Source organism: Onychostoma macrolepis, chromosome 01 (genome assembly GCF_012432095.1).
Source record: "Onychostoma macrolepis isolate SWU-2019 chromosome 01, ASM1243209v1, whole genome shotgun sequence".
Lineage (NCBI taxonomy): Eukaryota > Metazoa > Chordata > Actinopteri > Cypriniformes > Cyprinidae > Onychostoma > Onychostoma macrolepis.
The window spans coordinates 6,159,889-6,187,223 of NC_081155.1; the positions used below are offsets into that span (position 1 = coordinate 6,159,889).

At 36.0% G+C, this 27,335-nt stretch overlaps 1 protein-coding gene and 1 long non-coding RNA gene across 2 annotated transcripts; both read left to right on the plus strand.

The window, feature by feature from the left end:
- Nucleotides 1-1,557: 1,557 nt before the first annotated feature.
- On the plus strand, nucleotides 1,558-4,107 carry LOC131542227 (uncharacterized). The gene is made up of 3 exons (XR_009271684.1): nucleotides 1,558-1,643; nucleotides 3,025-3,139; nucleotides 3,319-4,107. It is a non-coding gene; the product is annotated as an uncharacterized LOC131542227 (long non-coding RNA).
- Nucleotides 4,108-14,669: 10,562 nt separating this feature from the next.
- On the plus strand, nucleotides 14,670-24,041 carry LOC131536709 (carcinoembryonic antigen-related cell adhesion molecule 6-like). Its single transcript, XM_058769771.1, has 9 exons — nucleotides 14,670-14,787; nucleotides 15,007-15,144; nucleotides 19,600-19,947; nucleotides 20,046-20,300; nucleotides 20,905-21,150; nucleotides 21,240-21,315; nucleotides 21,502-21,544; nucleotides 21,720-21,800; nucleotides 21,894-24,041. The coding sequence occupies exons 1-9, from the start codon at nucleotides 14,670-14,672 to the stop codon at nucleotides 21,912-21,914; spliced, it is 1,326 nt and encodes a 441-aa protein (XP_058625754.1). The 3' UTR covers nucleotides 21,915-24,041.
- The last annotated feature ends 3,294 nt before the right edge of the window (nucleotides 24,042-27,335 follow it).

Below are 27,335 nucleotides of genomic sequence, written 5' to 3' on the forward strand. Positions count from 1 at the left end.
GAGCTTCGGCGATTTCTCGGTATGACCGGTTATTATCGCTGTTTTTGTAAGAATTTTTCCGTTGTTGCTAGTCCTCTTACGGGGTTACTCTGTAAAGCTGTTTCTTTTAACTGGACTCCTGAATGTCAATCTGCTTTTGAAGCTCTGAAAACTCTGCTCTGTAGTGCCCCCGTACTTGTTGCCCCTTATTTTGAAAAACCGTTTCTGTTAGAAGTTGACGCCAGTGGTACCGGTGTCGGTGCTGTGTTATTGCAGACCGGAGAAGATGGTTTGAATCATCCGATCAGTTTCTTTTCGAAAAAGTTCCTCAAACATCAAATAAGCTACAGTACTATCGAAAAAGAAGCTCTTGCATTAATCCTCGCCTTGCAGTACTTTGAAGTGTATATTGGTTCGACTGTACAGCCTGTTACTATTTTCACTGATCATAACCCTCTTACTTTTCTTCAACAAATGTCTAATGCCAACCATCGTTTAATGCGATGGTCTCTGATCTGTCAAGGTTTCAACTTGAAAATATGTCACAAGAAAGGTATTGAAAATGTAATTGCCGACTCTCTGTCTCGTGTCAACCAATAAAACATTGTATGTTTTATTTTATGTGTGGGGGTGTTATGATCTTGAGATATACTATGTATCTGAATTGTTTTAGTATTTGAGCTCTCTGCTCAGGTGTGTAGACATGTTTGTGTTCTAGGTGGGCGTGGTCTCTGTTAACCAGCTGGAGATGGTGATTGGTCCCACTATGCACCTTCCCCAGAGATAAGGACCACCTCAAACACATGTCTAGGGCCTTCGAGCCTCGCTGACTTCGTACCGTTGTGCCAGAGAGAGATATTTTGAGTAGACCTATAGTAAATCTGTTGAATTCTGATTACCTATTGTTCTGTGGATTGTTGTGCCAGAGAGAGATATTTTGAGTAGACTTATAGTAAATCTGTTGAGTGTTAGTTATTCTGAGATCAAATATTACATTTCCCGTTTATCTGAACATTGCCTGTTTGACTATGACTTGGATTCTGATTCTGCTTTGTGTACGCCCTGGAACTTTGTACTTTATTACGCGTTTGCCGAATTAAGGGATGTAGGGGGCTAGACGCCTTTTTATTTTGTGTATAGCCTATTTTTCACTTTGTTTATGGTTGAGGGAGGTAGGGAAGTTGGTTTGTAGTTTGTTTTCTTTATTTTTCTTTGAGGTTATTTAGTTATCAAAAATAAGTTCGTTTTGTTTATTGTTTTGGCTTTGTCTGCCCCTGAAGATATTCCCTTATAAAAAAATAAAATAAAACTCGTTTTCTCGGCAGCTCTCTGGTGTTTTTCTATTTCTGTTACGTCTGTTAAGTCTAACCCCTAGAGGTCGTAACACAGGTAGTGACACAAACCTAAATACATGAATGTTAATAATTTTATTTTAAGAAATTGTTTGTGTATGTGTGTGTGTGTGTGTGTGTGTGCATGTACCGTTTTCTTTTCTGCGTTTCACTTCTGCTCTAGCTTGCTTCCTTTAAATAAAGCTAAATATCGTTGGCTCTGTGATAAATTGCATATTATGTTTCTAGATTATATGCTGATGGCCGTGCAGCAGAGGAGCGCAGAGTCTCCTGTCGGACAACATCTCTAAGTCGCTATGTACCATGTGACTAGTAAGTAAAACCTCAAACATACAGGACACTACTGTTCAAAAGTTTATTGTTCAATGATTTTTTAAAATGTTTTTTGAATGTGTTTTTTAAGTAAGTCTTCTGCTCACCACTACTGTATTTATTTGATTAAAAATACAGTAAGAACAGAAATATTGTAAAATATTATCATTTAAAATACCACTTTTTTATGTGAATATGTTTTAAAATGTAATTTGTTTGCTGTGATCAAAGCTGAATTGTCAGCATCTTTACTCCAGTCTTCAGTGTCACATGATCCTTCAGAAATCATTCCAAGATGCTGATTTGCTGCTCAAGAAACATTTCTGATTACTACCTTTGTTGAAAACAGTTTTTGCTGCTTAACATTATTATGGAAACAATACCATTCAAACATTTGTGGTAAGAAAATAAAGAAATTAATACTTTTATTAATCAAGGGTGTATTACATTTATCAGAAGTAACAGTGAAGACATTTATAATGTTGGAAAAGATTTCTATTTACTAAATTGTTTAATACATTTAATAAATGTTGTTAATTGTACTTTCTATTCATCAAAGAATCCTGAAAAAGGTATCACCGTTTCCACATAAATGTTAAGAAGCAAAAACTGTTTTCAACTGTTTTAATAAGAAATGTTCTTGAGCAGCAAATCAGCATATTAGAATGATTTCTGAAGGATCATGTGACCCTGAAGACTGGAGTAATGATGCTGAAAATTCAGCTTTGATTACAGGAATAAATTACAATTTACAATATATTAAAATAGACAACAGTTCTTTTTAACGTGTAATTATATTTTGCAATATTACTATTTTTTTTCCCAAAAACACTGTAATGTTTCCAAAATGTTGACAGTTACTGTATAATTGTTACTAAATTGCTTAAATACCATTAATTGGATGGATTTGTGGTCCAAGATGCTGGGATAGGCTTCAGCCCCCAAGACCCTAGAGAGGATTTGGTTTGGAGAGTGAATAGATGGATGCTTGAACTTCCAAAATACTTTGACTTGCTTTGATTTTGTTTCTATTCCGACTGCTGTTCAGCTTAAAAATACCTTTCCATTATCGTTGTTTGTCATTTTGCATCATTATACCTGTGCTAAACCTATTAAAATGAATTCAATTCAATTCAAGTTTATTTGTATAGCGCTTTTTACGATACAATCGTTGCAAAGCAGCTTTACAGGAAGTTAAGTTTTTACTATATATATGCATACACATACGCACACATGCACATATATATACATACATATACACATACACACAGAAGAAACCCAATATATTTAAGTTATGACAGACTTAACTTGGTAATGTGTTGTCTGAGGGTTGGCAAAATTAAGAAACTAATGAAAGGTTGTTTTTTTGTTTTTTTTACAGGATCCTATTTACCCAGCCTCAACCATTCATCAGAAGGACTGTGAAAGCAGGAACTCTTTGAACCACCAGTGGCAGTTTCCACGGGATGAAAAAGGGCATAGTAGTGGATGATGAGGTACTGACATTAACCTGCCAAAAAAGGTTCCTCTGTGACATCACTGCGAAACCCCCTTTTTGGTTCTTTCTGTCACCTTTTTTTAAGAGTGTAGATGAGAGTGTGCAACTGACCAATAACAACTGAATATTCCAGCAAGTTGTTTATTAATATTGTGTATATATTCTTCTCATTTTTAGGTCCTGAGACCATACAGGGGGAAAAAGCAAGACAACCAAACCAAAGGTGGACTGTAACCTACTGGACTATATGAAAGACTTCATATTGACCACTACTGCCATGTATGCAGCATGAAAAGTTTTTGAAAAGAGGGGCATTTCCTTCACCAAGTAAAAGTGTGGAGGATTCATCTGGCCTTCATCGGCCCCCATGAGGTGACTCGATGTAGAATAAATCAGCTTGCTTTAGGCTTGAAATGACTGAAATCTTCTCATGAGTTGATATCATTTTAAACATTCTTTAAAATACTTCTAATTTCTTGTGAATGTATTTTGTTGTATGTGTAAAACTGTTCCACTGAAAGAACCTTTTTTACCTTCATTGATATTGTAATCAAGGTTGTTAATGCTATGGACTGCACACATCTGCTTGTGTTGGGCTTGTGTTTACAGGTTGTATAAAACTAGGCCTGGCTGCAACAACTAATCGATAATTAAAATAATCATCAACGAATTTGAATAGTGCATCAAAACAAACAGACCGCTCATAATTCTGACTAAAATACACATTTTGCTCAAATATTTTTTTTGTTAGAAATTAAGTGTAGGTTTAAAACCCTACATGTAACACAAGTAATCATATTTATGAGAGCAGTAACAGTAAAGGCACTATTGTTGGAACTGTCCATTAATATAATATAATATAATTGCTCTGTTCAGACGAATGATTGTGTTTGTTCCTCGTACCTCTTACAAGTTAACATTGTGTTTTTTTGTTTAAATTGTTTTCAATTCTGTTTCAAAATTACAAGCAATCTGTTGTTTTTAGGTTTAGAATGTAATGTTTGTATTTTAACACTTTAATGCTTATAATGAACAGCAGAGCCTACATAGAAACATTCATTATATTTGTTTTCATAGGCAGGATGTGAAATGACATTCTTTAAAATAATGGATTAAAATTATTTTAATTAAAAAATTATGTATATATTTTATTTATTTATTTATTTGTCATCCAATTACTAGTATTAATTAAAAAAAAATGTACAAATAAATTGGTTATCCAAAAAAATTGTTAGTTGCATGCAGCCCTACAAAAGATTGTTAAAGAGGTCGGCGGTATAATGTTGTGTGTGAACACGAAGTCATGTTTATTTGTACAACATGTAATAAATTTCTATAGAGATAATGCATTATTACAGTGAAACAATTTGCTATTTTTATTTTGTAAATTAGCAGAAAACCATCTCTACCACTGCAGTGCTTTATCACTATTTTTTAAATAAAGTTATAGTTCATAGTTCTGAATCATTTTGACATGTGACAATATTTTGTTTCAGATGATGTAACTGCTATAATAAAGCCTGTATCATAGAATAGTAACTTGTCATTCTGTTTTTATTTTGTAGATGTTTGTTGAATAACTAGGCTTAAATGTAATTTGAGGTACTTTAGTAAAACCATGGTTAAACTATGGTATTACAACCATAGTTAATTTGTGGTACTTGAACCATGGTTTTTAAAACCATGGTTCGCACCAAAAAATCATGGTTACTACAGTCATGGTTTACTACAGTTGTACTATATATTACTACAATATAACTGTAGTAAAACCATGGTATCAGAACCATGGTTTTTTAAAACCATAGTATGCACCAAAAAACCACGGGTACTACAGTCATAGTTTATTACAGTTTTACTATAGTATTACTACAATATAACTGTAGTAAAACCATGGTATCAGAACCATGGTTTTTTAAAACCATAGTATGCACCAAAAAACCACGGGTACTACAGTCATGGTTAACTACAGTTTTACTATAGTAAAACCATGGTTAATTTTCGTAAGGGATTTTACTGTCATGATGAGTGAATATTGTAGAAAAATTCCACACTAAATAGTGACTAAACACGACTAGTTAATACATGTTAACCAGGAGTCACTCTCATTTATAATCGCGACATCGTCTGATAAAATCAACATTTATCTAACGTTACACTAAAGAGTGGCTGTGCGGTGGTTTTGGCTATATTACTTTTTTGTTTCATGCAGCGCACTGCCTGCGTCTGAGTAAACAAAAAAAAAAAGTGCATAATATTAACAGACGAACTATGCTCATATTTATAATTCCAAACAGTCGCGGTACAGCCAAATGAATGCGGTGCTTCTCTGCCACTCGCTGCACAGAACAGACGCAGAGAGACGCGACGCTGCGCTGGGAGTCAGATCTCGCGCTCGCGGGGCAGCACTGGCGACATCTTCCAACTGAACCATAGCTAAGGTTTATCCAAAACATTCGCTAGGTTTGTCAGTTAGTATATTCTATGGAAAAAAGCTGCTAAAAGGGTCTGAAAGTTGCTAAATATAGTGCTAAAGTCGCGCTTGTGAGTGTGAGACTCGGGAGCTGATGGCAGCGGGCGGTGGATATTGTGGATGAGTTCTGTGTCATCACGTTCTCCTAGTTCTACAGCTTCAGAACTGCTGTGTCCTCGCCACAATGCAATAGTGAAGAGAGACCCCTCTCAAACAGTGTGTCGCGTTCCGAACGTTATTTAAATAACACCGGTATTGCGGTATTTTAAAAAATCATATCATAAGAAAAATAAACACCGGTATTCGGTATGAACCGGTATACTGCCCAGCACTAAGTTTAATACATAGATTTGAAACTACTATAAGAGTTAATGGCCTTAATCGTGGTCTGCTTTGTGTTGGTTGTGCAGTTTTGACATTGCTTTGTTCATTCCTTTCAAACCAGTTATTTAAAAAAGCATACTGAGAGGTCTTCAAAGGAATGTCCATTCAACTAAAAACAAGTCCAGTACTTTCTATAACTTTTTATTAAAATATCATTATTTTTTAATGCAGAATTGTATACAAATTAATCAAGATGAGGTGCAAAGTGAAATTCTTAATGCATGCTCAACTCATTCATTTCAGTAAATCATATGACTCTTTGTTCTCCTTAATAGTAAAACACTCCATAGCCATGATGAAGGCTTTTCCAGAGATGTTCCCCTCACCTGTAGCCCCACCAAAAAAGATGGGATAAGCAAGTGAAGCAATGCTGCACATCCTTGAGGTAAGACATGCATTAACTTTATTCTTCTACAAGACCAACAGAAATGGAGGAGTAGTTATGCAATGTTCATTCATTTTTGTGTTTCTAGCCAACAGAAAACCCAGATTCCTTGCTCAAGGGGAGACCACTCTCCTGTCCCGTTCTGATTTTGTCTGAGAACAACTGCATGCTGGACATTGGTACTACACCTGTTACAACTTTTCCAAAAGAAGACCTCCATGAAGGTGTGCTCTACCTTTTGGCATACTATTATGCATTTCATCTTGTGTACCCAAAGTGTGTTGCAACTCTCCTGTCTGTGCTTCAGACAGAAGTGATTTCAGATGCAATCCATGGCCGTGATGCAACTTCGTCCTACAAGAAAGCCATTTCAGAGTGGAAGAGGTTCATTGGGGAGTAGTGTTAAAGTTCTAAATCAGACTTAGTTCTTGATGAGTAATGGTTCACAGCTCTTGTTTTAATCAGGTTCTTATGGACAGCAGTTGCTGTAATTCTAAACCAGAACAAAAATGCTGCTTTCCTTTCTTTCTTTTTTTTTTCTTCTTTTCTTTTTATATGTAGTACTGTCTCAGTGATGTATACATCAACTAGACTTTGTTTCTATAGGCCACCTAATTGCTGTAATGTGATGCACTGGATTGCAGTTTTGGACAGTCATTTGTGTTACTCTTGCATTTGGAGTTAATAAAGTGGTGTTAAGAGCATATTTGTTGTACCTGATTTATTGCTTTTGTCTCTTTTTTTTTTTTTTTTCTCTTAGAATAAGCTTGTCACTCTTAGAATGTTTATATATATTCTCATATCAATACGTCCTTACCAAGAGTATGTTAAGACCAACCAAAAATAAAAAGATAAAAATGCTAGATTTTACTATTTTTGCATGGTTTTTAAGACATATGTACTGCTTGAATCTAGTTAAACTATCTAAATTTACTAAGATTTTTTCTTGTTTTAAGATGGTAAGAACCTTCATTTTCACAAGATTTTTTTGTCTTGTTTCAAGACATCTTACCAAGTAAATTGTTCTCACCCCATTGTCAGATAATTTTGCTTGATTTGAGTTTTTTTTTTCTTCTTATTTTGTGTTTTAATTTCTAATTTTTGCATGTTGATTTTTGCAGTGTGTTCGATAGCTCACGGAGTACGGAGACGTACTTGAGAGCTAAGGAGCTCTGGTTCAAATCCTGTGTAACTATGGTCTGACAAAGCAGCTCAAATCTGCGTACAAGGAAGTTCAAATAGCATGGTTGCATCAACAAATGCGTTTTTATATCAATTTTGCATTTGTCAACACTGTTGGGTAGGTTTAGGGTTGGGTTTGGTTTGGTGTAACGTTAGGGCATATTTCCAACACGATAGAGCATTAATTTTTAGTGACAGTCCCCGGATATTTGAATTCTGAACCGCCGCAATACGTACCTGAAGCAACATAATAAAAACACAGCAATACAGGGCTCTCAAGTTATAGCGAAAGTTTGGAGTGAGATTAGGGGAGGGGCCACACAAAAGGGAGGAGTCACTCAAAGGGGAGGGGCAAGTCAAAGGGGAGGAGCAACTCAAATATTTGCAGCACCCAATTTTTGCTAGCAGTTCAATTTTACCTATTGTTCATAATTGACCAGCACAAATAGAAGTTATAACATTTGGTAAATCTGATGAAAGACAAATTCATTCTAATAAAATAAAAAGATTTATGTATTTAAAAATAGAAATGTATCAAAAATAAAAATAAATTTTGCCTCAAACGAGCCAACTGAACAGCAGTACTCAATGTACATACTGTACACACATACATTACAGTACTTACCCTTAGCATGTATGTCAAACTGTGTGTGTGTGTGTGTGTGTGTGTGTGAGAGAGAGAGAGAGAGAGAGAGAACACATTTCAGCTTATGTTTATTTTTTTCTGTTGTAAATGTTTATTGCACATTTTGATGCCTGATGACAGGGGTAGAGGACTCCCACATAAAGCACTGTCATGATAATAGCGTTCCATCCAGAGCCAAACTGCTTCTAGTTTTGGTTTTGTTCAAACCCACCATGGAAAACACACCGCATCTGAATTTGGGGAAGCCTCAGTGCTTTATATGGGAGCCCCCTAACCCTGTCATCAAGATGTGCAACAAACACAACAGAAAAAAATAAAATCATAAGCTGAAATGTGTTCTCTCTCTCTCTTTCTCACACACACACACACACACACAGACAGACAGACAGACAGACAGAGAGAGCTTGACATACATGTTCAGGACAAGTTCTGTAATCCTACTGTGTGTACAGTATGTACACTGAGCACTGCTGTTCAGTTGGCATGTTTGGGGCCAAATTTCTTTGTATTTATGATCCTTTTTTAAATATGTAAAACAATTTATTTTATTTGGATGAATTTGTCTGTCTTTTATCAGATTCACCAACTGTTATAACATCTCTAGTACTTTCCTTTCAGGAAGCCAAAGCTAAGTTAAAGCTTCTGGTTGCAAAGCAGTTGGAGTTGTTTTTTTTTTGACTGTATCAATAATACTTAAGCGCGAATTTGGCTATATTCCCCAACATCAGCTCTCACTATCTTTTCACAGGCAAGTGATTTCGTAGAGGAATCTTAAAATCGAAAAAATAAATGAAGGGGTTACCTGCATTCATCAGATCTTTCTCTTCCAATTTACACTCCATGTGCGCGCGCATCCATGTTGCTTGAGACTTGAGAGCCCTGGCAATATGTACCTATCAACGTAATAAAAACGTGCCAGGGTTTACGTATTGAACCCGTGTTTTAGCGCCGCTCAGTGGACATTTCTCAATGAAACTGCGGCAAAACGTGCAGTAAGGTACGTAATAACACTCTCGCTAAAAAGTGCACCCGGGACTCAATTAAACAGAATTTAATTCCCCTGTCAAGCAGCTCTAAAAAGAAACGGTGTATTTATTCTAAGGACATACAGACCAATTTGTTGGTAGAGGCTATTTAGATTAACTCCGCCCACCAATGCCTGGCTGCGATAAACAGCACTGCAAAAGACACATATTTTTTTCTGTAGTATCAGTGGCGCAGTGAGTAAACGATGTGTGCTTTTAACGTAATCGACCATGTTCGTTTCCGGCTTTTGTCAAACTCGTGCTTCTCCTTTTCCCATCACATACCAGATCAGAAAGGCATTTATTTTCAATAAAAAATAAGTAAATATTTGAAAAGTGGAAATAAAATGCCTCATTAATAATACAGTGTTATGTATGCTTAGCTGTAGGTAGGCTTTTGTCCCAATAAAGTGGCATTCATCTAATAAAATGTATATATATGACATTTACACTCAATATGTTATTGCATACTGTTTTATAATGTACTACAGTATTGAAGTATAAATATCTGCCACCTAACTGCTATTTACACTACTACTAGTTGCTAAAGAAAACATTGCTATGTTAGTGTAAATAGAATTCATACTTTTTGTAAAAAATAATGGTTAGCACATTTGTTTGTAAGGTAACAACCTTGACAGTTGTGCTGAATTAATATTCAGTGTTTGTCATGAGATAACACTTAAGCATACTACTCTGAAACATTTGTTGCTTATTGTATGTTTTGACAGTGGCCTTCAGCTCATCTGCATTTTTTGGTCTCTTGTTTCTCATTTTTCTCTTAACAATACCCCATAGATTCTCTATGGGGTTCAGGTCTGGTGAGTTTGCTGGCCAGTCAAGCACACCAACACCACGGTCATTTAACCAACTTTTGGTGCTTTTGGCAGTGTGGGCAGGTGCCAAATCCTGCTGGAAAATGAAATCAGCATCTTTAAAAAGCTGGTCAGCAGAAGGAAGCATGAAGTGCTCCAAAAATGTCTTGGTAAACGGGTGCAGTGACTTTGGTTTTCAAAAAACACAGTGGACCAACACCAGCAGATGACATTGCACCCCAAATCATCACAGACTGTGGAAACTTAACACTGGACTTCAAGCAACTTGGGCTATGAGCTTCTTCACCCTTCCTCCAGACTCTAGGACCTTGTTTTCCAAATTAAATACAAAACTTGCTCTCATCTGAAAAGAGGACTTTGGACCACTGGGCAACAGTCCAGTTATTCTTCTCCTTAGCTCAGGTAAGACGCCTCTGACGTTGTCTGTGGTTCAGGAGAGGATAACTGTAGCCAAATTCCTTGACACGTCTGTGTGTGGTGGCTCTTGATGCCTTGACCCCAGCCTCAGTCTATTCCTTGTGAAGTTCACCCAAATTCTTGAATCGATTTTCCTTGACAATCCTCATAAGGCTGCGGTTCTCTCGGTTGGTTGTGCATCTTTTTCTTCCACACTTTTTCCTTCCACTCAACTTTCTGTTAACATGCTTGGATACAGCACTCTGTGAACAGCCAGCTTCTTTGGCAATGAATGTTTGTGGCTTACCATCCTTGTGAAGGGTGTCAATGATTGTCTTCTGGACAACTGTCAGATCAGCAGTCTTCCCCATGATTGTGTAGCCTAATGAACCAAACCGAGAGACCATTTTGAAGGTTCAGAAAATCTTTGCAGGTGTTTTGAGTTGATTAGCTGATTGGTATGTCACCATATTCTGATTTGATGAGATAGTGAATTGGTGGGTTGTTGTTAAATGTGAGCCAAAATCACCACGATTAAAAGAACCAAAGTCTTATACTTCAGTCTGTGTGCATTGAATTTATTTAATACACGAGATTCACAATTTGAGTTGAATTACTGAAATAAATTAACTTTTCCACGACATTCTAGTTTATTGAGATGCACCTGTATATTTATTATACATATGTTATTGATTTAACATATCTTACATCTATCCAAACTCCCTTGCATAATTTGTATATAGCACATTTGTACATATAATATATTGTCTATTAGGCTGTCAAAAAAAAAAAAAAAAAGAATTTCGAATATTCGTTGAAATTAAAATAAAAATCCATATTCGAATGCAAAACCACTGCATTAAAATTTTAAATGCGTGTCAGGTAGCCTTATATGTAGCATGCAAGATGCTATGAGGATGTAGGTGTCTTGCATTTTAATGCTTTTTTTTTAGCCTATCCAGTTGAACCCACTGGATGCGGCGCTGCTCGTTCCAAATATAGCGGAAAAAGAGAACATCAATGCGGAGAAGATGCATAGTAAAACCTCCAGTGTTAAATCAACACTCCCAGTGTATATATAATCCACACTCAGAGTGTTAAAAAAGTAACACTGAAGCAGTGTTAAAGTTAATGAGATAATTAGTTTAGTAATTGAGTGATGATTGAGCATTAATGAAGAACACCTGATGAATCACAATCACTGAAAGAAAGAGAAAAAAAAGAGACAAGACGAGCAGAAATACAAGAACTACAACTGACTTCAGTCACAGCCTTAGATAAAATCAACACAAGAAAGAAGACATTAAATCTCTCAAAATCTCAGCAGAGGATTATTAAACAACTCCACAAACATCATCACCAGCTTCACACCAGACTGACTTTAGATGTTGATGTTTTAGTTTTGTTTGAATTACCATTATCGAGGTCAGTGTTTGCTTTAGTTGGGCTCTTGCTATAACTGCATGTTAGTTTAGACATGTTAGTTATGGTGAAAAGAAAAACAAAAAACAAGAGAAAATGTGATTAGAGTCGGTTATGTTTATATGTTAATAAAGATGTAATCAGCGTATAGTGGCTTGAGAAACTGAATTAATTTGGAGTATAGTCAGTGGTAGATTTATTAGTTAATTTTGTTATTGAGATTATATACATAAAGACCTGAAAATTTAATCTGAAAGACTTTTGAAACTTATTCTGCACTGAAAGTGTACTTTTCTTCATTAAACAGACTTCAAGAATCAGCATATGAATATCAACATAAAGCTCCATTTTGCAGTGCATTCTGGGAGCACCAATCAAAACTAATCCATGGCTCCCAGCATGCAATGCGACATGAATAAATTATGCAGTTGTCTTAGTATTTTCTTTTATTCTTACCATTTCCTTTTGTTTTGCTATTTTGTTGTGACTTTTAGTAGCTTGTTTTGTAATGTTCACAGAGGATCTGTTTATCTGAATATGTTGATTGTCACCATTGTTGAGATTCATACGCTGAGTCTTGATGTCTGTATGATAATGCAGTTTTAACTTTTAATGCCTATTTACTTTTAAAAGTTTTTCAGATTAATCTTAAAACTGATGGATCAAGCTTTATATTTTATGTGAACAAAATAAATCTTAATCACTCAGTGACAATGCTCTGCATGAAACCAGTTATGTACATCACTAAATGCTGGTGATTTTTTTGTAGAAGTCAAACCATCAACACACTAATGCCATAACTAACATTTCTAAACAAACACGCTGTTATGGCAGCCAAAGGAACTGTAATGTTTTAAGTCAAGGGTCAAGAGCCCAACTAAAGCAAACACTGACCTCGATAATGGTAATTCAAACAAAACTAAAACATCAACATCTAAAGTCAGTCTGGTTAGTAACGTGTGAAGCAGGTGATACTGTTTGTGGAGTTGTTTAATCATCCTCTGCTGAGATCGTGAGAGATTTAATGTCTTCTTTCTTGTGTTGATTTTTCACAGGCTGTGGCTGAAGTCAGTTGTAGTTCTTGTTTTTCTGCTCGTCTCGTCTCTTTTTTTCTGTTCTTCTTTCTCTTTTTTTCAATGGTTCAGTTTGTTAACAGCAGGTGTTCTTCATTAATGCTCAATCATCACTCAATTACTAAACTAATTATCCCATTAACTTTAACACTGCTTCAGTGTTACTTTTTTAACACTCTGAGTGTGGATTATATATACACTGGGAGTGTTGATTTAACACTGGAGGTTTTACTGTGTGTTGTTTACGTCAAAACTGAAACCAAGCCGTTCACACAGAACGCATATTATCACATTTTCTAGAGGGACATCTATCACCGTTGCACTCGCGTCTTGCACAAGAGAGCGGCAAGTTTAGAAAGCCATGTAAAATTAATGTAAGTTCAACTTTTAAAAAACATGTCTCGAGACTTTATGGCAGTTTGTTCTGCATCCCACTGCATCTCATGTTTTTAAATGGAAAAAAGTAGGCTACTCTTTGTGATTGGTTTTCGGTATTAAACTATACATCTTACCTATATAACTATATCATAACATGATGCTTGGTGTTTCTAATTTTTTAAGCAACGTAATTAATTATATATGGTTTATAAACATTATTTTAAACATTATGCACTTTTTTTCAAAGATAATCTTGTTTTTTATTGCTTTGAAGAAATGCATTAGTATGTTAATATTTTGCTCGATGTGCCCTCTTGTGGCCTCAGGAGAGAAGCCAAAAGCTTTTTTTTCCCACTAACAGAAATTATGCCTTTTAAATTAGAATATAATTCGAAATTTGATAATATTTTAGTACAAAATTCAAATTTAGTTTTTCAGGCAATTTGATAGCCCTATTGTCTATTGATTTTTTGTCTATTATGTATTGTCTTTCACATATTTATTTTTAATCACTTGTTTATTTTGTTATCTGTGTCTTGTCACTTGCCATCCTGTCTGTGCACTGGAAACGTCTGTCACCAAGATAAATCCCTTGTGTGTGTAAGCACACTTGGCAATAAAGCTCTTTCTGATTCTGACTGGTTTACTTTCACAGCACATTCAGATCAACTCTGAATATCACAAAACAAGCTACTAAAAAGTAGTGATGGTGAAATGAAGTTCCATGAAGCATTAAGCTTGGTTCACAAAGGGTTAATTTCTGGAGCCTTCATTTGCTCACAATACCACCTGGTGGCCAAAGAGTGTAAAACAAGCAGATATATAACAGGCAGAGGTGGATAGTCCAGGGGTCAGAAAGTAAAAGTCCTGCCATATTTTTGTTCCACCCATGAACTCAGCAGCTGATTTCACCAGAGGAGGAACCAAGTCATTCCTTTCAAGTTACAAACAAGTCTAGAGTTAAATCCCAAGTCCTCAAAGAGTTAAAGTTAATGAGCTAATTAAGTGACTAATTAAATGATGATTGTGCATTATTGATGAACACCTGCTGTTATTGAGAATCACAGAGGATCAGATGCTGATGTTTTATTGGTTAAAAATGATGCCACCACATGCTGTAAACAAGCTCTAAGGGTTTAAGTAAACAAAACAAACAAAAGAACTGTTGAGTTAATTAACAATACACAGGTGGATATACTGATATTATAAGATAACTCAGGAAAACTAGGTCACAGGGAGCAGAACTAAAACCAATGAGAACACGGAACAGGCTAAAAATGTTACAGTTCACCCCCTCCCGTGAAGGCGTGACCTCCAACTGAGGAGGGAGGATGGGGTCTCAGGAGAAGGGCACAGAGCAAAAGATAAAGAGTCGAGGGCAGAAGATACAGTCCATGGGGGAGTGGATGGTGGAAGGAGCCAGTGAGGAGACAGGAACAGGAGAAGCCGGTTGGTAATCCAGACAAGTGTAGGTCTCTGCAGCAAAGTAATGAGAGTTACCAGATCAGGGCGTTTTTAGACCATGTTACCTGATTGGCTGATGTCATAGTGACGGTAGGTTTAGGGGTGGGGTTAGGTAAGGGGGATCATTTTGATTGCATGGTTTAGAAACACTCGGCAGTTTGAAAACACCCAAAAAAATCAGAAATGCCCACTTTTGCACTACAGAGACCTCAATCCAGAGGCCAGCCAGGATGAAGCCCCAGGATGGAGTCGAGGGTGGGAGGAGCCAGGGTGAAGATGACTTGATGGCAGACGACACCCTGGGGACGACCAACAGAGATGAAGCCACAGATGGAGAGCCAGGTGAAAAACAAGTACACTTCCATAATGTACTTAAAGTGCTCTATTTTTGCGCATTAATTTTGTACTTAATATACTAAAAATTATCCTTTTAGTACTTCTTAAGGTCAACTTAAGATCATCTAAGTGTACTCAACTGTGCTATTTTGAGACACCATGAATATGAACTAAAATGCACTTTTAACATACTTTGTATTTAACAAATGTATTTAGCTACCACTTGTAGTACACTTGAGTGTACTAGTGTATGAAAGATGGGTTCAAGTGTACTACAAGTGGTAGCTAAATATATATTTTTAAATACAAAGATAGTATGTTAAAAGTTCATATTCATATTGACATGAATACAACATGCTTTTTTGATGGTCACCATTGTTGTGATTCTCACACTGATTCTTGATGTCTGTGTGTCTAAATGAAAGTTTTTTTGTTTTTTTTTAAGTTTTTAAAATAGCAGTCTGATTAAAATGATAATACCAGATCTTATGTTGTTCACAGTGTTAATGTAACCAACAAATAAAACTTAACTCAGTTATTCAGATCACAACATGATGATTATGTCAAAACACAATCATCACCACCTGATGATTTTTGCTCTTTGCTTCTGTAGCTGTTATAATTCAGTTATAGCAGCCAAACAATATGTTATATTAAAAAGTCAAGGGTCAAGAGCCCAACTAAAGTAAACACTGACCACTATAATGGTTACTTAAAAATTGTGGTTTTCTTCTTTGGTGATTCTGCTTGTTAACATCAGGTGTCTTCAATAATGGTCAATCATCACTCAATGAATCTCTTAATTATCTCATTAACTTTAACACCACTTCAGTGTTACTTTTAACACTCTGTAGTGTGGATACATATAGACACTTGGCAGTGTTAATTTAACACTGGGGATTTTGCTGTGTAACAACACTGTAGCATACTCTTGAAACATTATTTGTTGCTTATTGTATACTGTTTTACACGCTATTCTTAAAATAGTTTAAAACAAAATGTAGGCAGTATGCACTGTACAGAGCAATAAGCTAGTGTGCCATTCCGAACACAGCCATAGACTTGTAAATAAAAATATTATGGAAATCAATGGCTTTTGGTTATCAATGTTCTTCATAATATTTTATTTTGTGTTCAACAGAAGAGAGAAAGATTTTCCTCATCTACTATCCTCATCCATTGATCTACTATCTAACATCCAAATGTTCCTCTTGCACATTAACTTAAAGAGCTGGTATTTCCAGGGTCAGCCAAACAAATGTCATTTGATATGGATGGAAATGGTAACAGACAGCATTGTCTGTCAACATGTGACCCTCATGAGAAACAGACAAGTCAACAACACTAGAGAGATACTGCTATGAGTTTGGACACATCTTGTTTTCTCAACTCACTCGCTACAGAGGAAACTTTAGAGTCCTTTAAAGACGCAGTTGTGTGACGTGATAGTATGTCCCAAAGCTTGCCTGCTCTTCTACTACACACTAAAAGTGTGTACTTTTTCTTCACCAAAAGAGTACATACTTTTTTTTTTTTGTTATCAACATTTTTTATTTTTCATACATAACATCCAAAAATAAATTAATTAATTAATTAAAAAAAATAAATAAATAATAAAAAAAAAAAAACAACAACAGACACATACTCAATATCTCAAAGTCCAGTCAAAGGGAGGGAGAGAGGGAAGGACAAGAAAAACACAAAAGTCACTCCTTTATACAGTCACGTATATCAAAGAGAAAGCACTGCCAAGCATCAATGGTAGAAGGCTTGGCCCCATTGATTCGTGCTGTTGTATATTCACAAGTCACTATTTGCAGGAGGCTACGGATCCAATATGTTTTTCCACACATGTGCGGTGTAAACCAGTTTTGTATTATTGTCTTCTTCGCAGCTGTAAAACCAGCAAACAACATTCTCTTTTGCATTGAACTTATACAGAGACCAGAATCATCATTAAGAAGACACAAACTTGGATTAACAGACCAATCCATTTGCAGTAAGGATGATAGAACCAGGTTTACATGTGTCCATAGACTGATGACGACAGGACATTCCCAAAACATATGCAGAAAAGTACCTGACGATGTAGCATTACATATATGGCAGTTGAGATTCGGTTGTAGTTTCATTTTAAATCTTTTGTAAGGAGTTATGTATGCTCTATGAATGACTTTGAAGTGAATAAGACGATGAGCCAGATTTTTAGATGTTAAACTGAGATTAGACCACACTCTCTCCCAGTCGACAGACAAATTAAGGTCAGATAATTCCCTATTCCAAATAGTTTTAATAGAAAGAGGTTTTGTAATGCAATCAATAATCTTATTATATATTAAAGAAACAGACGGCCGACCAACAGATGGTGCAATCCAATCTTGCATAGGATGAGAGGAGATGGGGGATGCCCAAGGAACTCCATACGCTTTGAGAGCAGAACGTAATTGAAGAAAGACAAAATATGCGGATGCTGGTAGACAAAATTTGGTTCTTAATGTCTGAAATGAACATAGAAAAGCCCTGGTTATCATATATATCACCGCATGTGTTTACACCCAAAGAGGACCAAGAGGGTTGGACAAATGGACGATTTCCGCATACAAAATTTAAATTGTGCCATAAAGGTGTACTGTTACAAAATTTGAAGGTTCCTCCTATCCGACGTTCCACCGTTTTCCAGATTTTAATAAGAGTACATACTTTAAGGGTGTAGTATAAGTAGGCACATTGGGACGCAGCATCGCAGTCTCTACTAACGAGCTGATGAGTTGAATCAGGTGTGTTAGATAAGGGAGACAGTGGCTGTTTCTCAATATGCGTTCTTCAGCGATCTTGCGTCCTTGTGTTCTCGTTCTATGTCATCATGAACCGTCGAAGTTCAGTTCCAATTCTCAAGAAAGCAAGAACAGAGGACGCATGAAAGTTCCCGGATGTGTTCTTGATATCGAGAATGCATCGAGTGCAGACTTGAGAGAATCGAGTCGCTAGAAATCCCAGAAGATGCTGCGGGCAGCTGGTGTACAGAAGCCTGTGAGCTTTAAACTCGCTCTCGCAAGTACTTTACGGCTCTTGAAAGTAAACATTTACCATTTAGTTTTGCTTAATAAAGTGGTAAGACCCGGAGAAAGTCTGCAGTATTTTTATTGGCATATTAAAATTAATCTTAACATAGTCATAGTTAAACATATAACGCTGTAAAATAAAACAATATACAATTATATGAAAATAATATCTATAATAGTATGAAATGTTTTAATAAGTTATGACATTTATTTGTAATGTTATATTTATTGTTCATTGCCCACTGCTTATGCTGAGACTATGTGGTCAGTTAAGCAAGAACACAGTACATCTCAATTCTCACAAGGATGCGTTCTGTGTTCTTGCGTCCTTCCGAGTTCGTTCTTCCAAGAGAGCCTTAGACTTCCACTGGGTTAGAAGATCTCAAACGATGGAAATCTTTAGACATACGGATGTAACTTCAAAATTATTTTACTCTATTAATTGCTGATACATTCTTCTTGATAGATGTATTACCAATTTGCTTTTAACTATTCAAGGTTTATGGATTGCATAATCGATTATTTTCGTATTTTCCTCAGCAAGAGATTAAATACATTTAAAAACAACATGAGCATCTACAGACTGACAAAGTTTCTGCAGTTCTTCTGTGATGTTGACTTGTTAGATTCTGCCTCTGCTATATCTGCACTATGTTAAAAGTCATACCCTCCTCCTCAAATATAAGGTGTTGACCACATAAAAACTCCAGTGCTGGTATCATCTTCTGTAGTGCTGTCACTGCTCATGAGTGTTGGCTGAAACAGGTAAGAGCACCATTTACTTTTTTTTAAATTTTTTATCGACATATCATCAATCAAAAGTCCAAATTGTTTTCTATGTTGATTACAAGCACCTTAAAAAGTGTATTAGATTAAAATTATTTTTGCCCTCCAAGTTAAAATTCCAGTATATTGTACACAATTTCCCGGTGTTAAATCAACACCGCTTGGAATTTACTGTGTAGATTGTAAAATTTGCTGGGTTTCACATGAACACAGTAAATCCAAAGTGACTTATGTTAAGACACGTTAAGCACACATGAAAGTAGTTCGAGTGAGCTCGATTTGCAGTGGCTAGAAAGAGGAAGTTAATGGTTTAACCACACAGAAACCAGTCACAACGACTCTGGCTAAACCTCAATAAACACCAGCTAACTGTTATGTTTACATGTTTGTTTTGAACTCTAGTTGAAAACATGTAAAAATAAACCACTGTACTGCACTGTTATTTTAGGTGTTTACTGTATATGGTGATGTCAGTCAGAATGGCTCCTCCTCTTCCTCTGATCTTTCTGCTCATGATTCACAGTGAGTCTCTGCAACATCTAAGAAACACGGAAGAGATTTTGCATATTGCATTTTTCCAAAATCCTTGTTTCCTATGAATTCTGTGTTTCAGGGGTTTCTGGTGCTGGTTGGGGTGTGAGTTACAGTCATTCACACATCTGTGCACTAAAGAACTCATCAGTGATAATGAACTGCACTTATACATACCCTACTGGATATAAAATCATGAAAGTGTTCTGGACCAAAGGACCTGTAATAAAGGGTATAGAGCCCCCAGATCTGTCTGATGACCCTGAATACAGTCAAAGACTTCAGTATCTGGGAGATAAACTGAGATACTGCACCATCAGACTGAGTCATGTGACACAGAAGGATTCACACACGTACTATTTCAGATTCACAACTAATAAACCTAATGGTAAATGGACTGGTTATCCAGGAGTGACTCTTACTGTCACAGGTGACTTTGATGAGGTTTCACTCTTCTTCTGTGCATTATGTTGAATAATAATCAGTGTATGACAGCAGCACTAGATATAATGTGTGTGTTGTGTTCAGATCTTCAGGTGGAGTCTCCTGAGAGAGTGACAGAGGGAGATTCAGTCCGTCTGACATGTAAAAGCAGCTGTGCTCTGACTGACGGAGCAACATTCATCTGGTACAGAAACTCACAGCCATTAACTGAGAGAAGAGACAGAAACAATCAACTCCTGCTGCAGTCAGTCAGAAGAGAGGATGCAGGCAGATATAGCTGTGATGCACAGGAACACAATCACTATCTCAAATCACCTGATGTGCAGCTCAGTGTGAGATGTATGTATTTTATTTTGTCCAAAAATAAATTATTCACTGACTCTGGTCTAGAAAAAATGATCACATGAATTCCAGATCTGAACACAGCTAAACACATTTGAGATTTATTGAAAGAGTCAGTGTGAGTGAATCATGATCAGGCGATCTGTCACAGCCATCAGCTGTTGTACCCATGACAGCCATCATGGGGCACTCTTTCCTGGTCATTGTCTGTTTGTTTTGGACTTCTATTCCCATCACCCTTTGTACAGACTATCATGTTTCATTGCTTTCATCTGTTTGTAATTTACCTAGTTAGCTCGCCTATATATACTGAGCTTCTGATTACTGAAACATTGTACTGTGTATTTGTCTTTGTCTCCTGAGTTTTTTTTGCTGGTGTTGCATTCAGGACTACCTTGCGCTTGTGCTTCCTGCTTTGCCCTGGTATTGGATCTTTGTGTAGATAACTCATTAAAACTGCACTTGGATCTTCCACGTTGTCTCAGAGCACCCCGTGATAGGTGCCCATGTACAAATTTACAGTTTCTGTATTCATGTAAAAGTCAAATGTGATGTCAAATGTATTGTTAATGTTAAATATGTCTATGTTTCTCTTTGTTAGATCCTCCCAGGAATGTCTCTGTGTCTTTCAGTCTGTCTGGCCAGTTCTGGGAGGGAGATTCAGTGACTCTGCTCTGCAGCAGTGATTCAAACCCACCTGCAGAAATCATCTGGTTTAAGGAGAATCAAAGCGCAGCTGTTGGATCTGGACAGAGTTTCAGTGCACTACAGAGTGGACGCTTCTACTGTGAGGCTCACAATCAACATGGATCTCAGAGATCAGACTCTGTTACTGTCACTGTTAAAGGTAGAGCAGCTCATTTACTCTTTCTAAAGTGAAGCAAATGAATCTGATCAGGTTCTTTACTTACTTTACTTTTCTTGTCTTTATTGTAGGACGTCTGGTGATATTGTACATATCCATTGGAGTGGTTTGTGGAGCTGCAGTTATCATCACGATGTTGCTGATTTGGTAAGACAAGTGTAGTATTCGATCGCAGACAATGCATTGTCTTCTTCACAAATACTGAGTATGAAGGACAATTTGTTGTCAGAATAATGACTGACACATGATCAGAAGTGTCAAATGTTATTGCACAGTTTAGACAAACTAAACAGATTTTCAGCTAAAAATATGATCATACTCAATGTCTTCAAGCAGGAGCAGGATGAAACAGAGAAATGACACACAGGGATCTCAGGTGAGAAAATTAGTTTGTTTATCAATAGTGTAATGATCAGGTAAATTAACTGGTAAATCAAGAATTGACAACTTGAATACAGTCATATAGTGAGTTGTTTATAGACATTTATTTATTTATTTATGTATTTATTTATTTTTAAATTTAATCTCTATGCTTTTATTCCATGTCAAAGATGAATCGTTCCAGATGTCAAGATGACAGATGTAAAGTTTGTTGTTTTGAGATGAATGAACCTGTGTATGAGAATGTAAGGGTAAGTTTTGCCGATTAAATAAGTCATTACCAGGGAATTGAAGTGTATCTTATTAATTCACTCTTTTCTTTTATTTTCTTTTCTTTCTTTCAGCTTAACAGGGAGAGGCTATAGTGTTTTGGAAACATGGCAAAACATTTTATAGCATTTATGCAACCTGGTCTCATGGCATAAACGTACCTGGGGGCACTTATTAGCGAGACCGTTTTTACATGCCTTACTGCATGTTTTGCCGCAGTTTCAAAGAGAAATGTCCACTGAGTGTCCACTGATTTGAACCAGAGCTCCTCAGCTCTCAAGTACGTCTCCGTACTCCATGAGCTACCGAACAAACCTACCGGCCGTGAAAACCCATATATGTGCGACGCTAACGTTCAAAAGCATCAGTTTTCAAATCTCCCAGCATATTAATATTGTTTTGAATAACATGATATTCTTCAAGTAACTGTGCGAAAATTCCGTTTTATTAATCGAAACTCTGTAAATTTGTATGAAAAGGAATAAAAGGTGTCAGAGTTTTACTGCCTCTAGTGTTCATTTCTTTTGGAAACTGCAGTGATATGTACTTACTGGTACGCATTTTGTGTCTCGCTAAAAAGTGCCCCCAAGTTGCGTTTATGCCATGAGACCAGGTAGCATTTATGTATCGCTTGTGTGCGGAGTCCTGAAAAGCAACATGAATTGATACAGTCGTATGTAATCCAATGTGAGTGTGTAAATGTTTTTCCTTTACACTCTGTACCATATAGTTTGTTTGCTTAATTTAGATGTTTTTCAAACTTTCAGCCTTATTCCTTATGTTTTCAAGGCAGAAAATAAAGATCTGATACCATTTGATACCTCAGTATAACAGCATAAATAGCAACACAATGAAACACTGTTAGAAGGACACATACATTACTCTAGTAACAATACTGATAACTTACAATACTGTTTACTGGTTAGTTGGTATTAATCTGGTTTGTCCCAGTGATGATACCATACTTTTTTGTGGTCTTTTCACCCACTGCTGGTGACCATGTTCCAACGCTTTTACTTTCGTTGTAAAATGAAACTGTATCTGTGATTTTTAATTGAAATGTCATCAAAGTGCCACATGTCAAAAAGCAGCACATATGATTGGTGAGTGATCAAGTCTTCTGAAATTACATGACAGCTTTGTGTGAAGAACACCTTGGTCAAATTTAGGTAATTAGGGTTATGGTTAACTGATAACGTTGTACTCTGCCATTGTCCTCAACTATCATTACCGTTTTTTTGTTTTTTTTTCTTCTTCTTTTTCAAATATGTATATATATGTATATGTGTGTGTGTGTTTATTTATTTATTTATTTTTTTAAATATCATTTCTGATATTAGCCTGCTGTTATGTGCTTTCGAGTATATTGTTTGCATTTTACCAGCAGATGTCCTCAGCGTGCAGTGTTCAGAACAGTGAATCATTTTATTTGGTTTTGAAGTTTTATCCTTTTTGGGTCTTTCATCTGTCTTTTTAAACACACAATGTTTTGCATGCTTAAGTGACACCCTTAAACCTCCTTTAACATATTCTGAGATGATGTGTAAGACAGCAAAGAGGTGTGAGGCCACAAAATATAATTTTTTTTACTGTGGTATGTATGCTTGCTTGAGACTCAAAGTAAGCTGAGAGTGTCAGAACATACACAGTCTGTGTCCTTATTTCCTCTCCCAGGTGCTTGCATAGGTTGACTGAAATATTACAATATAAAATGATCTTAACGATTGGCTCAATTGATTCTAATGTCAATAGTCTTATTATAATCAATAAATGAAACCGCTATTATATAGACCTCCCTGAGAAATGTTTCCCTCCTTGATATTGGTGCAAAGATGTGTATTTTGTACAATATTTCCAACTGTTTTTTTTTTTTTTTTAACTTAATTACAAGCACCACAATTACTAAATTGTGTCATCTGATACATAGAAACTGCTGAACAGAGATTTCTATGTTCATTTTAAAATGTGACATATTGAAAATCAAAATAAAGCTCTGTCAACACTTGCATTTTTACAACATTATAAGTGTGTTCCATCAAGTAGTCAAAAGTTACACACACATGCACGTTGCCAGATTAAGGACACCAACAGGAACGAGCGCACATGACGATGAATGAAATTAAATACACTGTGTTTTCCGCCAACTGGCAACTCAGGGTGCCGAAATACAATTGGGTAAACTGGCAGAGGGAGGGTTTCACAAACCAAAACAGAGACTGACATTCCGGCCCGGAACGCACATTTTCATATGAGAATAACTGTAGCATTGTTTTTCAGATAAAAAAGTATGTTAAATTAGCATGTTTCTTAAATATCTGCAAACATATTATGGTATTTTTATGCTTTAGTAGAGACAAAAACTTACATACAGCTATGTATTTCTGTTTCATTGTGTTCATTGATTATAACATATTGTGAGATCGCAATGAAAGATGAGTGACAGCTAGTGATTATAAACAGAGCACTCTTTGCACCATAGCAACGGATTCTCTATACAGTATATCTAATTTAAGAATCACCCTCAGTGATTTGATTCTGGAAAAACTGTATTTACGACAATATTTAGAGTAAGAGACTACAAAAAATCATATGCAACAGTGAAGTGACACAAGGCCACTGTTGGAAAAATATACTTTGAAGATCTCATATAATTAGAATCTGAAGACATTCAGAGGAAGCATCTGTAACATTCAAATACTTCATAAGCATGTTTTGAAGTTCATATTGTTCATTTTATTACCGAATTTCTATTACTTATTCGAACATTTTCAAATGCGCTACAAGTAATTATTTTCTTGGTTCCACAGAAGCATATACAAATGAGTTTGAAAATATTATAACATCATATGGACTGACGTAAAGTTTATTTCAGTTTAACTTTTATGTCTTTATTCTTGTGAGTTCTTTGTGATGTCGGCAGTTGCCCTGTTGCTACCAGCACTAGGTGAGAGTGTTATAAGTAAGACTACACGTTAAAATATAAGGTGCTGACCACATGTAGCTCAGAGTGTGAAAAACCCAGTGCTGCTTTCAGCCTGGTCATTTGTAGTGTTGGTGGAAAAGGTAAGAGCATCATTTACTCATCGTTCTTTAGATTCATTTTGATTGATTGTCATCAATTAGCTTTTTAGAAATTATGTCCCCAACATACAATTCCATTATTACTATGATTTGGGTTAGGCATTACATGATATGTTAAAATGTTTTAAAATAAATGTTTTGAAAATGTCTTTATAGAAAAATGTGCAAAGTTATCACAAAGCATTTGGAGTGTAAATTGAAAGTGTTTTAGCATAAGGTGACAAAAATGGTAAAAATGTAACAAAATGTAAAAATGTGAATGGGTCAGAATGTGTGTGTGTGTGTGTGTGAATGCAAATAATGACAAAAAATATAAATGTAAATAAATATATATATATATATATATATATAAATCCAAATGCTATTTGGTTTAAATACAGTATATGGTCTGATTTTTGGAAATAACATGTCGTTTATTAGTATATTTAACATCATTTCTCAGATCTGTGTGTAAATACAGCTTTTTGCCTTTATAAGACATAAGTTAACCAACTTTACAAGCCCCAGCATAAACAGCATTTCAAATTCTTGTCAGAGCCAATAGCCTTGTGGGCAGCACTCTAACAGATCATCATTTCTAATTTTATTTTAGCAATTCATAATTTGACAATATTTAAATAAAAATAAAATAAAATAAATATAAAATCTGTGGAAATAAACATTTCAGATCTGCCTATTTAGTTGGCTTTGGAATGTGAAGGGTTAAACTATTAGAATGCTTCTTCCTAAAGCTTTTGCCTCTCTCTCTATATATTCCCATATATAGATGTGTAGATTCCCGGCTCAACATCTGCAGCTGATCCCACTTCTATCTCTCCACCCTGTGCTCTCCTGTCTAATCTCTACTTTAGTTTAAAAAAAAAGCCAAAAAAAGTGTCATTAGAAAAATACAAAAATATAACTTTAAAAAGTTACAATTGTTTAAGATTCCAGCATAAAACTCCAGCTGGTGATGCTGTTTGTGGAGTTGTTTAATTATCCTCTGCTGAGATCTTCAGAGATTTAATGTATTTTATCTGCAGTTGATTTAATCTAAGGCTGTGGCTGCAGTCAGTTGTTGTTCTTGTTGTTCTTTATTTTTTAATTTTTTCTCTGTTCTCTTCTTTGTTTCAGTGATTTTGTTTGTTAACAAGCTTAGACAAGCTGAGAGGACTCTATAAATAATATATTAAGATTTTGTGGCTCAGAAAAGGTCCAGTGTGGTTTATTTCTTTGCTCTTGGCTGACATGTGGCATTGCTATGGTCTGCTTGTGGCCCAGATCTGGCAAACAGGAGCGGTCTGCCCAAGTCATCATTCCAGATGTGGGCCAGATCTGGGCTGACACTATGTTGCTATCTGGGTACCTATTCTGTTCTGTTCTATTCTATTCTATTCTATTCTATTCTATTCTATTCTATTCTATTCTATTCTATTCTATTCTATTAATAGCTATGTGTACTGTGTTGGACTAACCAAGACTTGTCATAGCACTTGTATACTGTTGCTCTCTCGTTGGTCTGATTGCTTCTGTTGTGCAATATAACATGTCTTCGTGTTTCGTTTGTTAAAAAACGCCTTATTTTTCATATATTTCACCTTTATTGTAAGCCGCTTTCTCCTCTGTCATTTGAACGACCGGTTGACTTCCTGATTCTCTGAAACCACTCCCTCAGAAACAGGCGATGGGCTCAGATTGGTTAGTTGGGCCGGTGTGTTGTGATTGGCTAAACTGCGTGCTGCACATTGTCCAGAAACTTCACGCCCATTACCTTCACGGGCGACAGTTGCATGTGCTCCGGTCAAATGTAAATAATGGTGTCAATATCAGTTTGAGCCAGAATCAGACCCAGAAAGCGGTGAAGAGAGTCAAGCAGAACTTCTGCAAGCACGGCTCTTACAAACGTTTCTGAATGGAAGTTTGCTGTTGTGATTACATATAAATTTTTGACGTTTGTACACGTTTGTCTTATACACACACAATAGCATCGAACTAACTGGCTACTATAACCAAACAGCGTTGGCTTGTGTTTACGTTCTTGATCAAATCGAAAAATTACGTCATAAAGTATACATGGAAAATACATTTACAAAATTAGTACATAATTACAAATTCGGGTCCAAAATGTTTGTACGCGTTTGTCAAAGACACACGAAATAGCATTTAACTAACTGGCTACTAAAGCCAGCGTTGGCATTTGTTTACGTCCTTGATAAAACTAAAACATTATGTCTGAAATTATACATGCAAATACATTTAAAATGATGAAATCTTACTTACAGGTTGTGGCCCAACAACTGCTGCCTCTGGTTTTAAAGTTGTAACCGCTCCATGTTTTAGTAATAGTTTCTGTGTGAATCCGGCATTGAACTCGTGTAGATTCTGGAAGCTGTCTTCCGTAAAATGTGCAGCACAGAGAGCTAAATTAGGATTGTAATTGTCAGGAACATAATCAA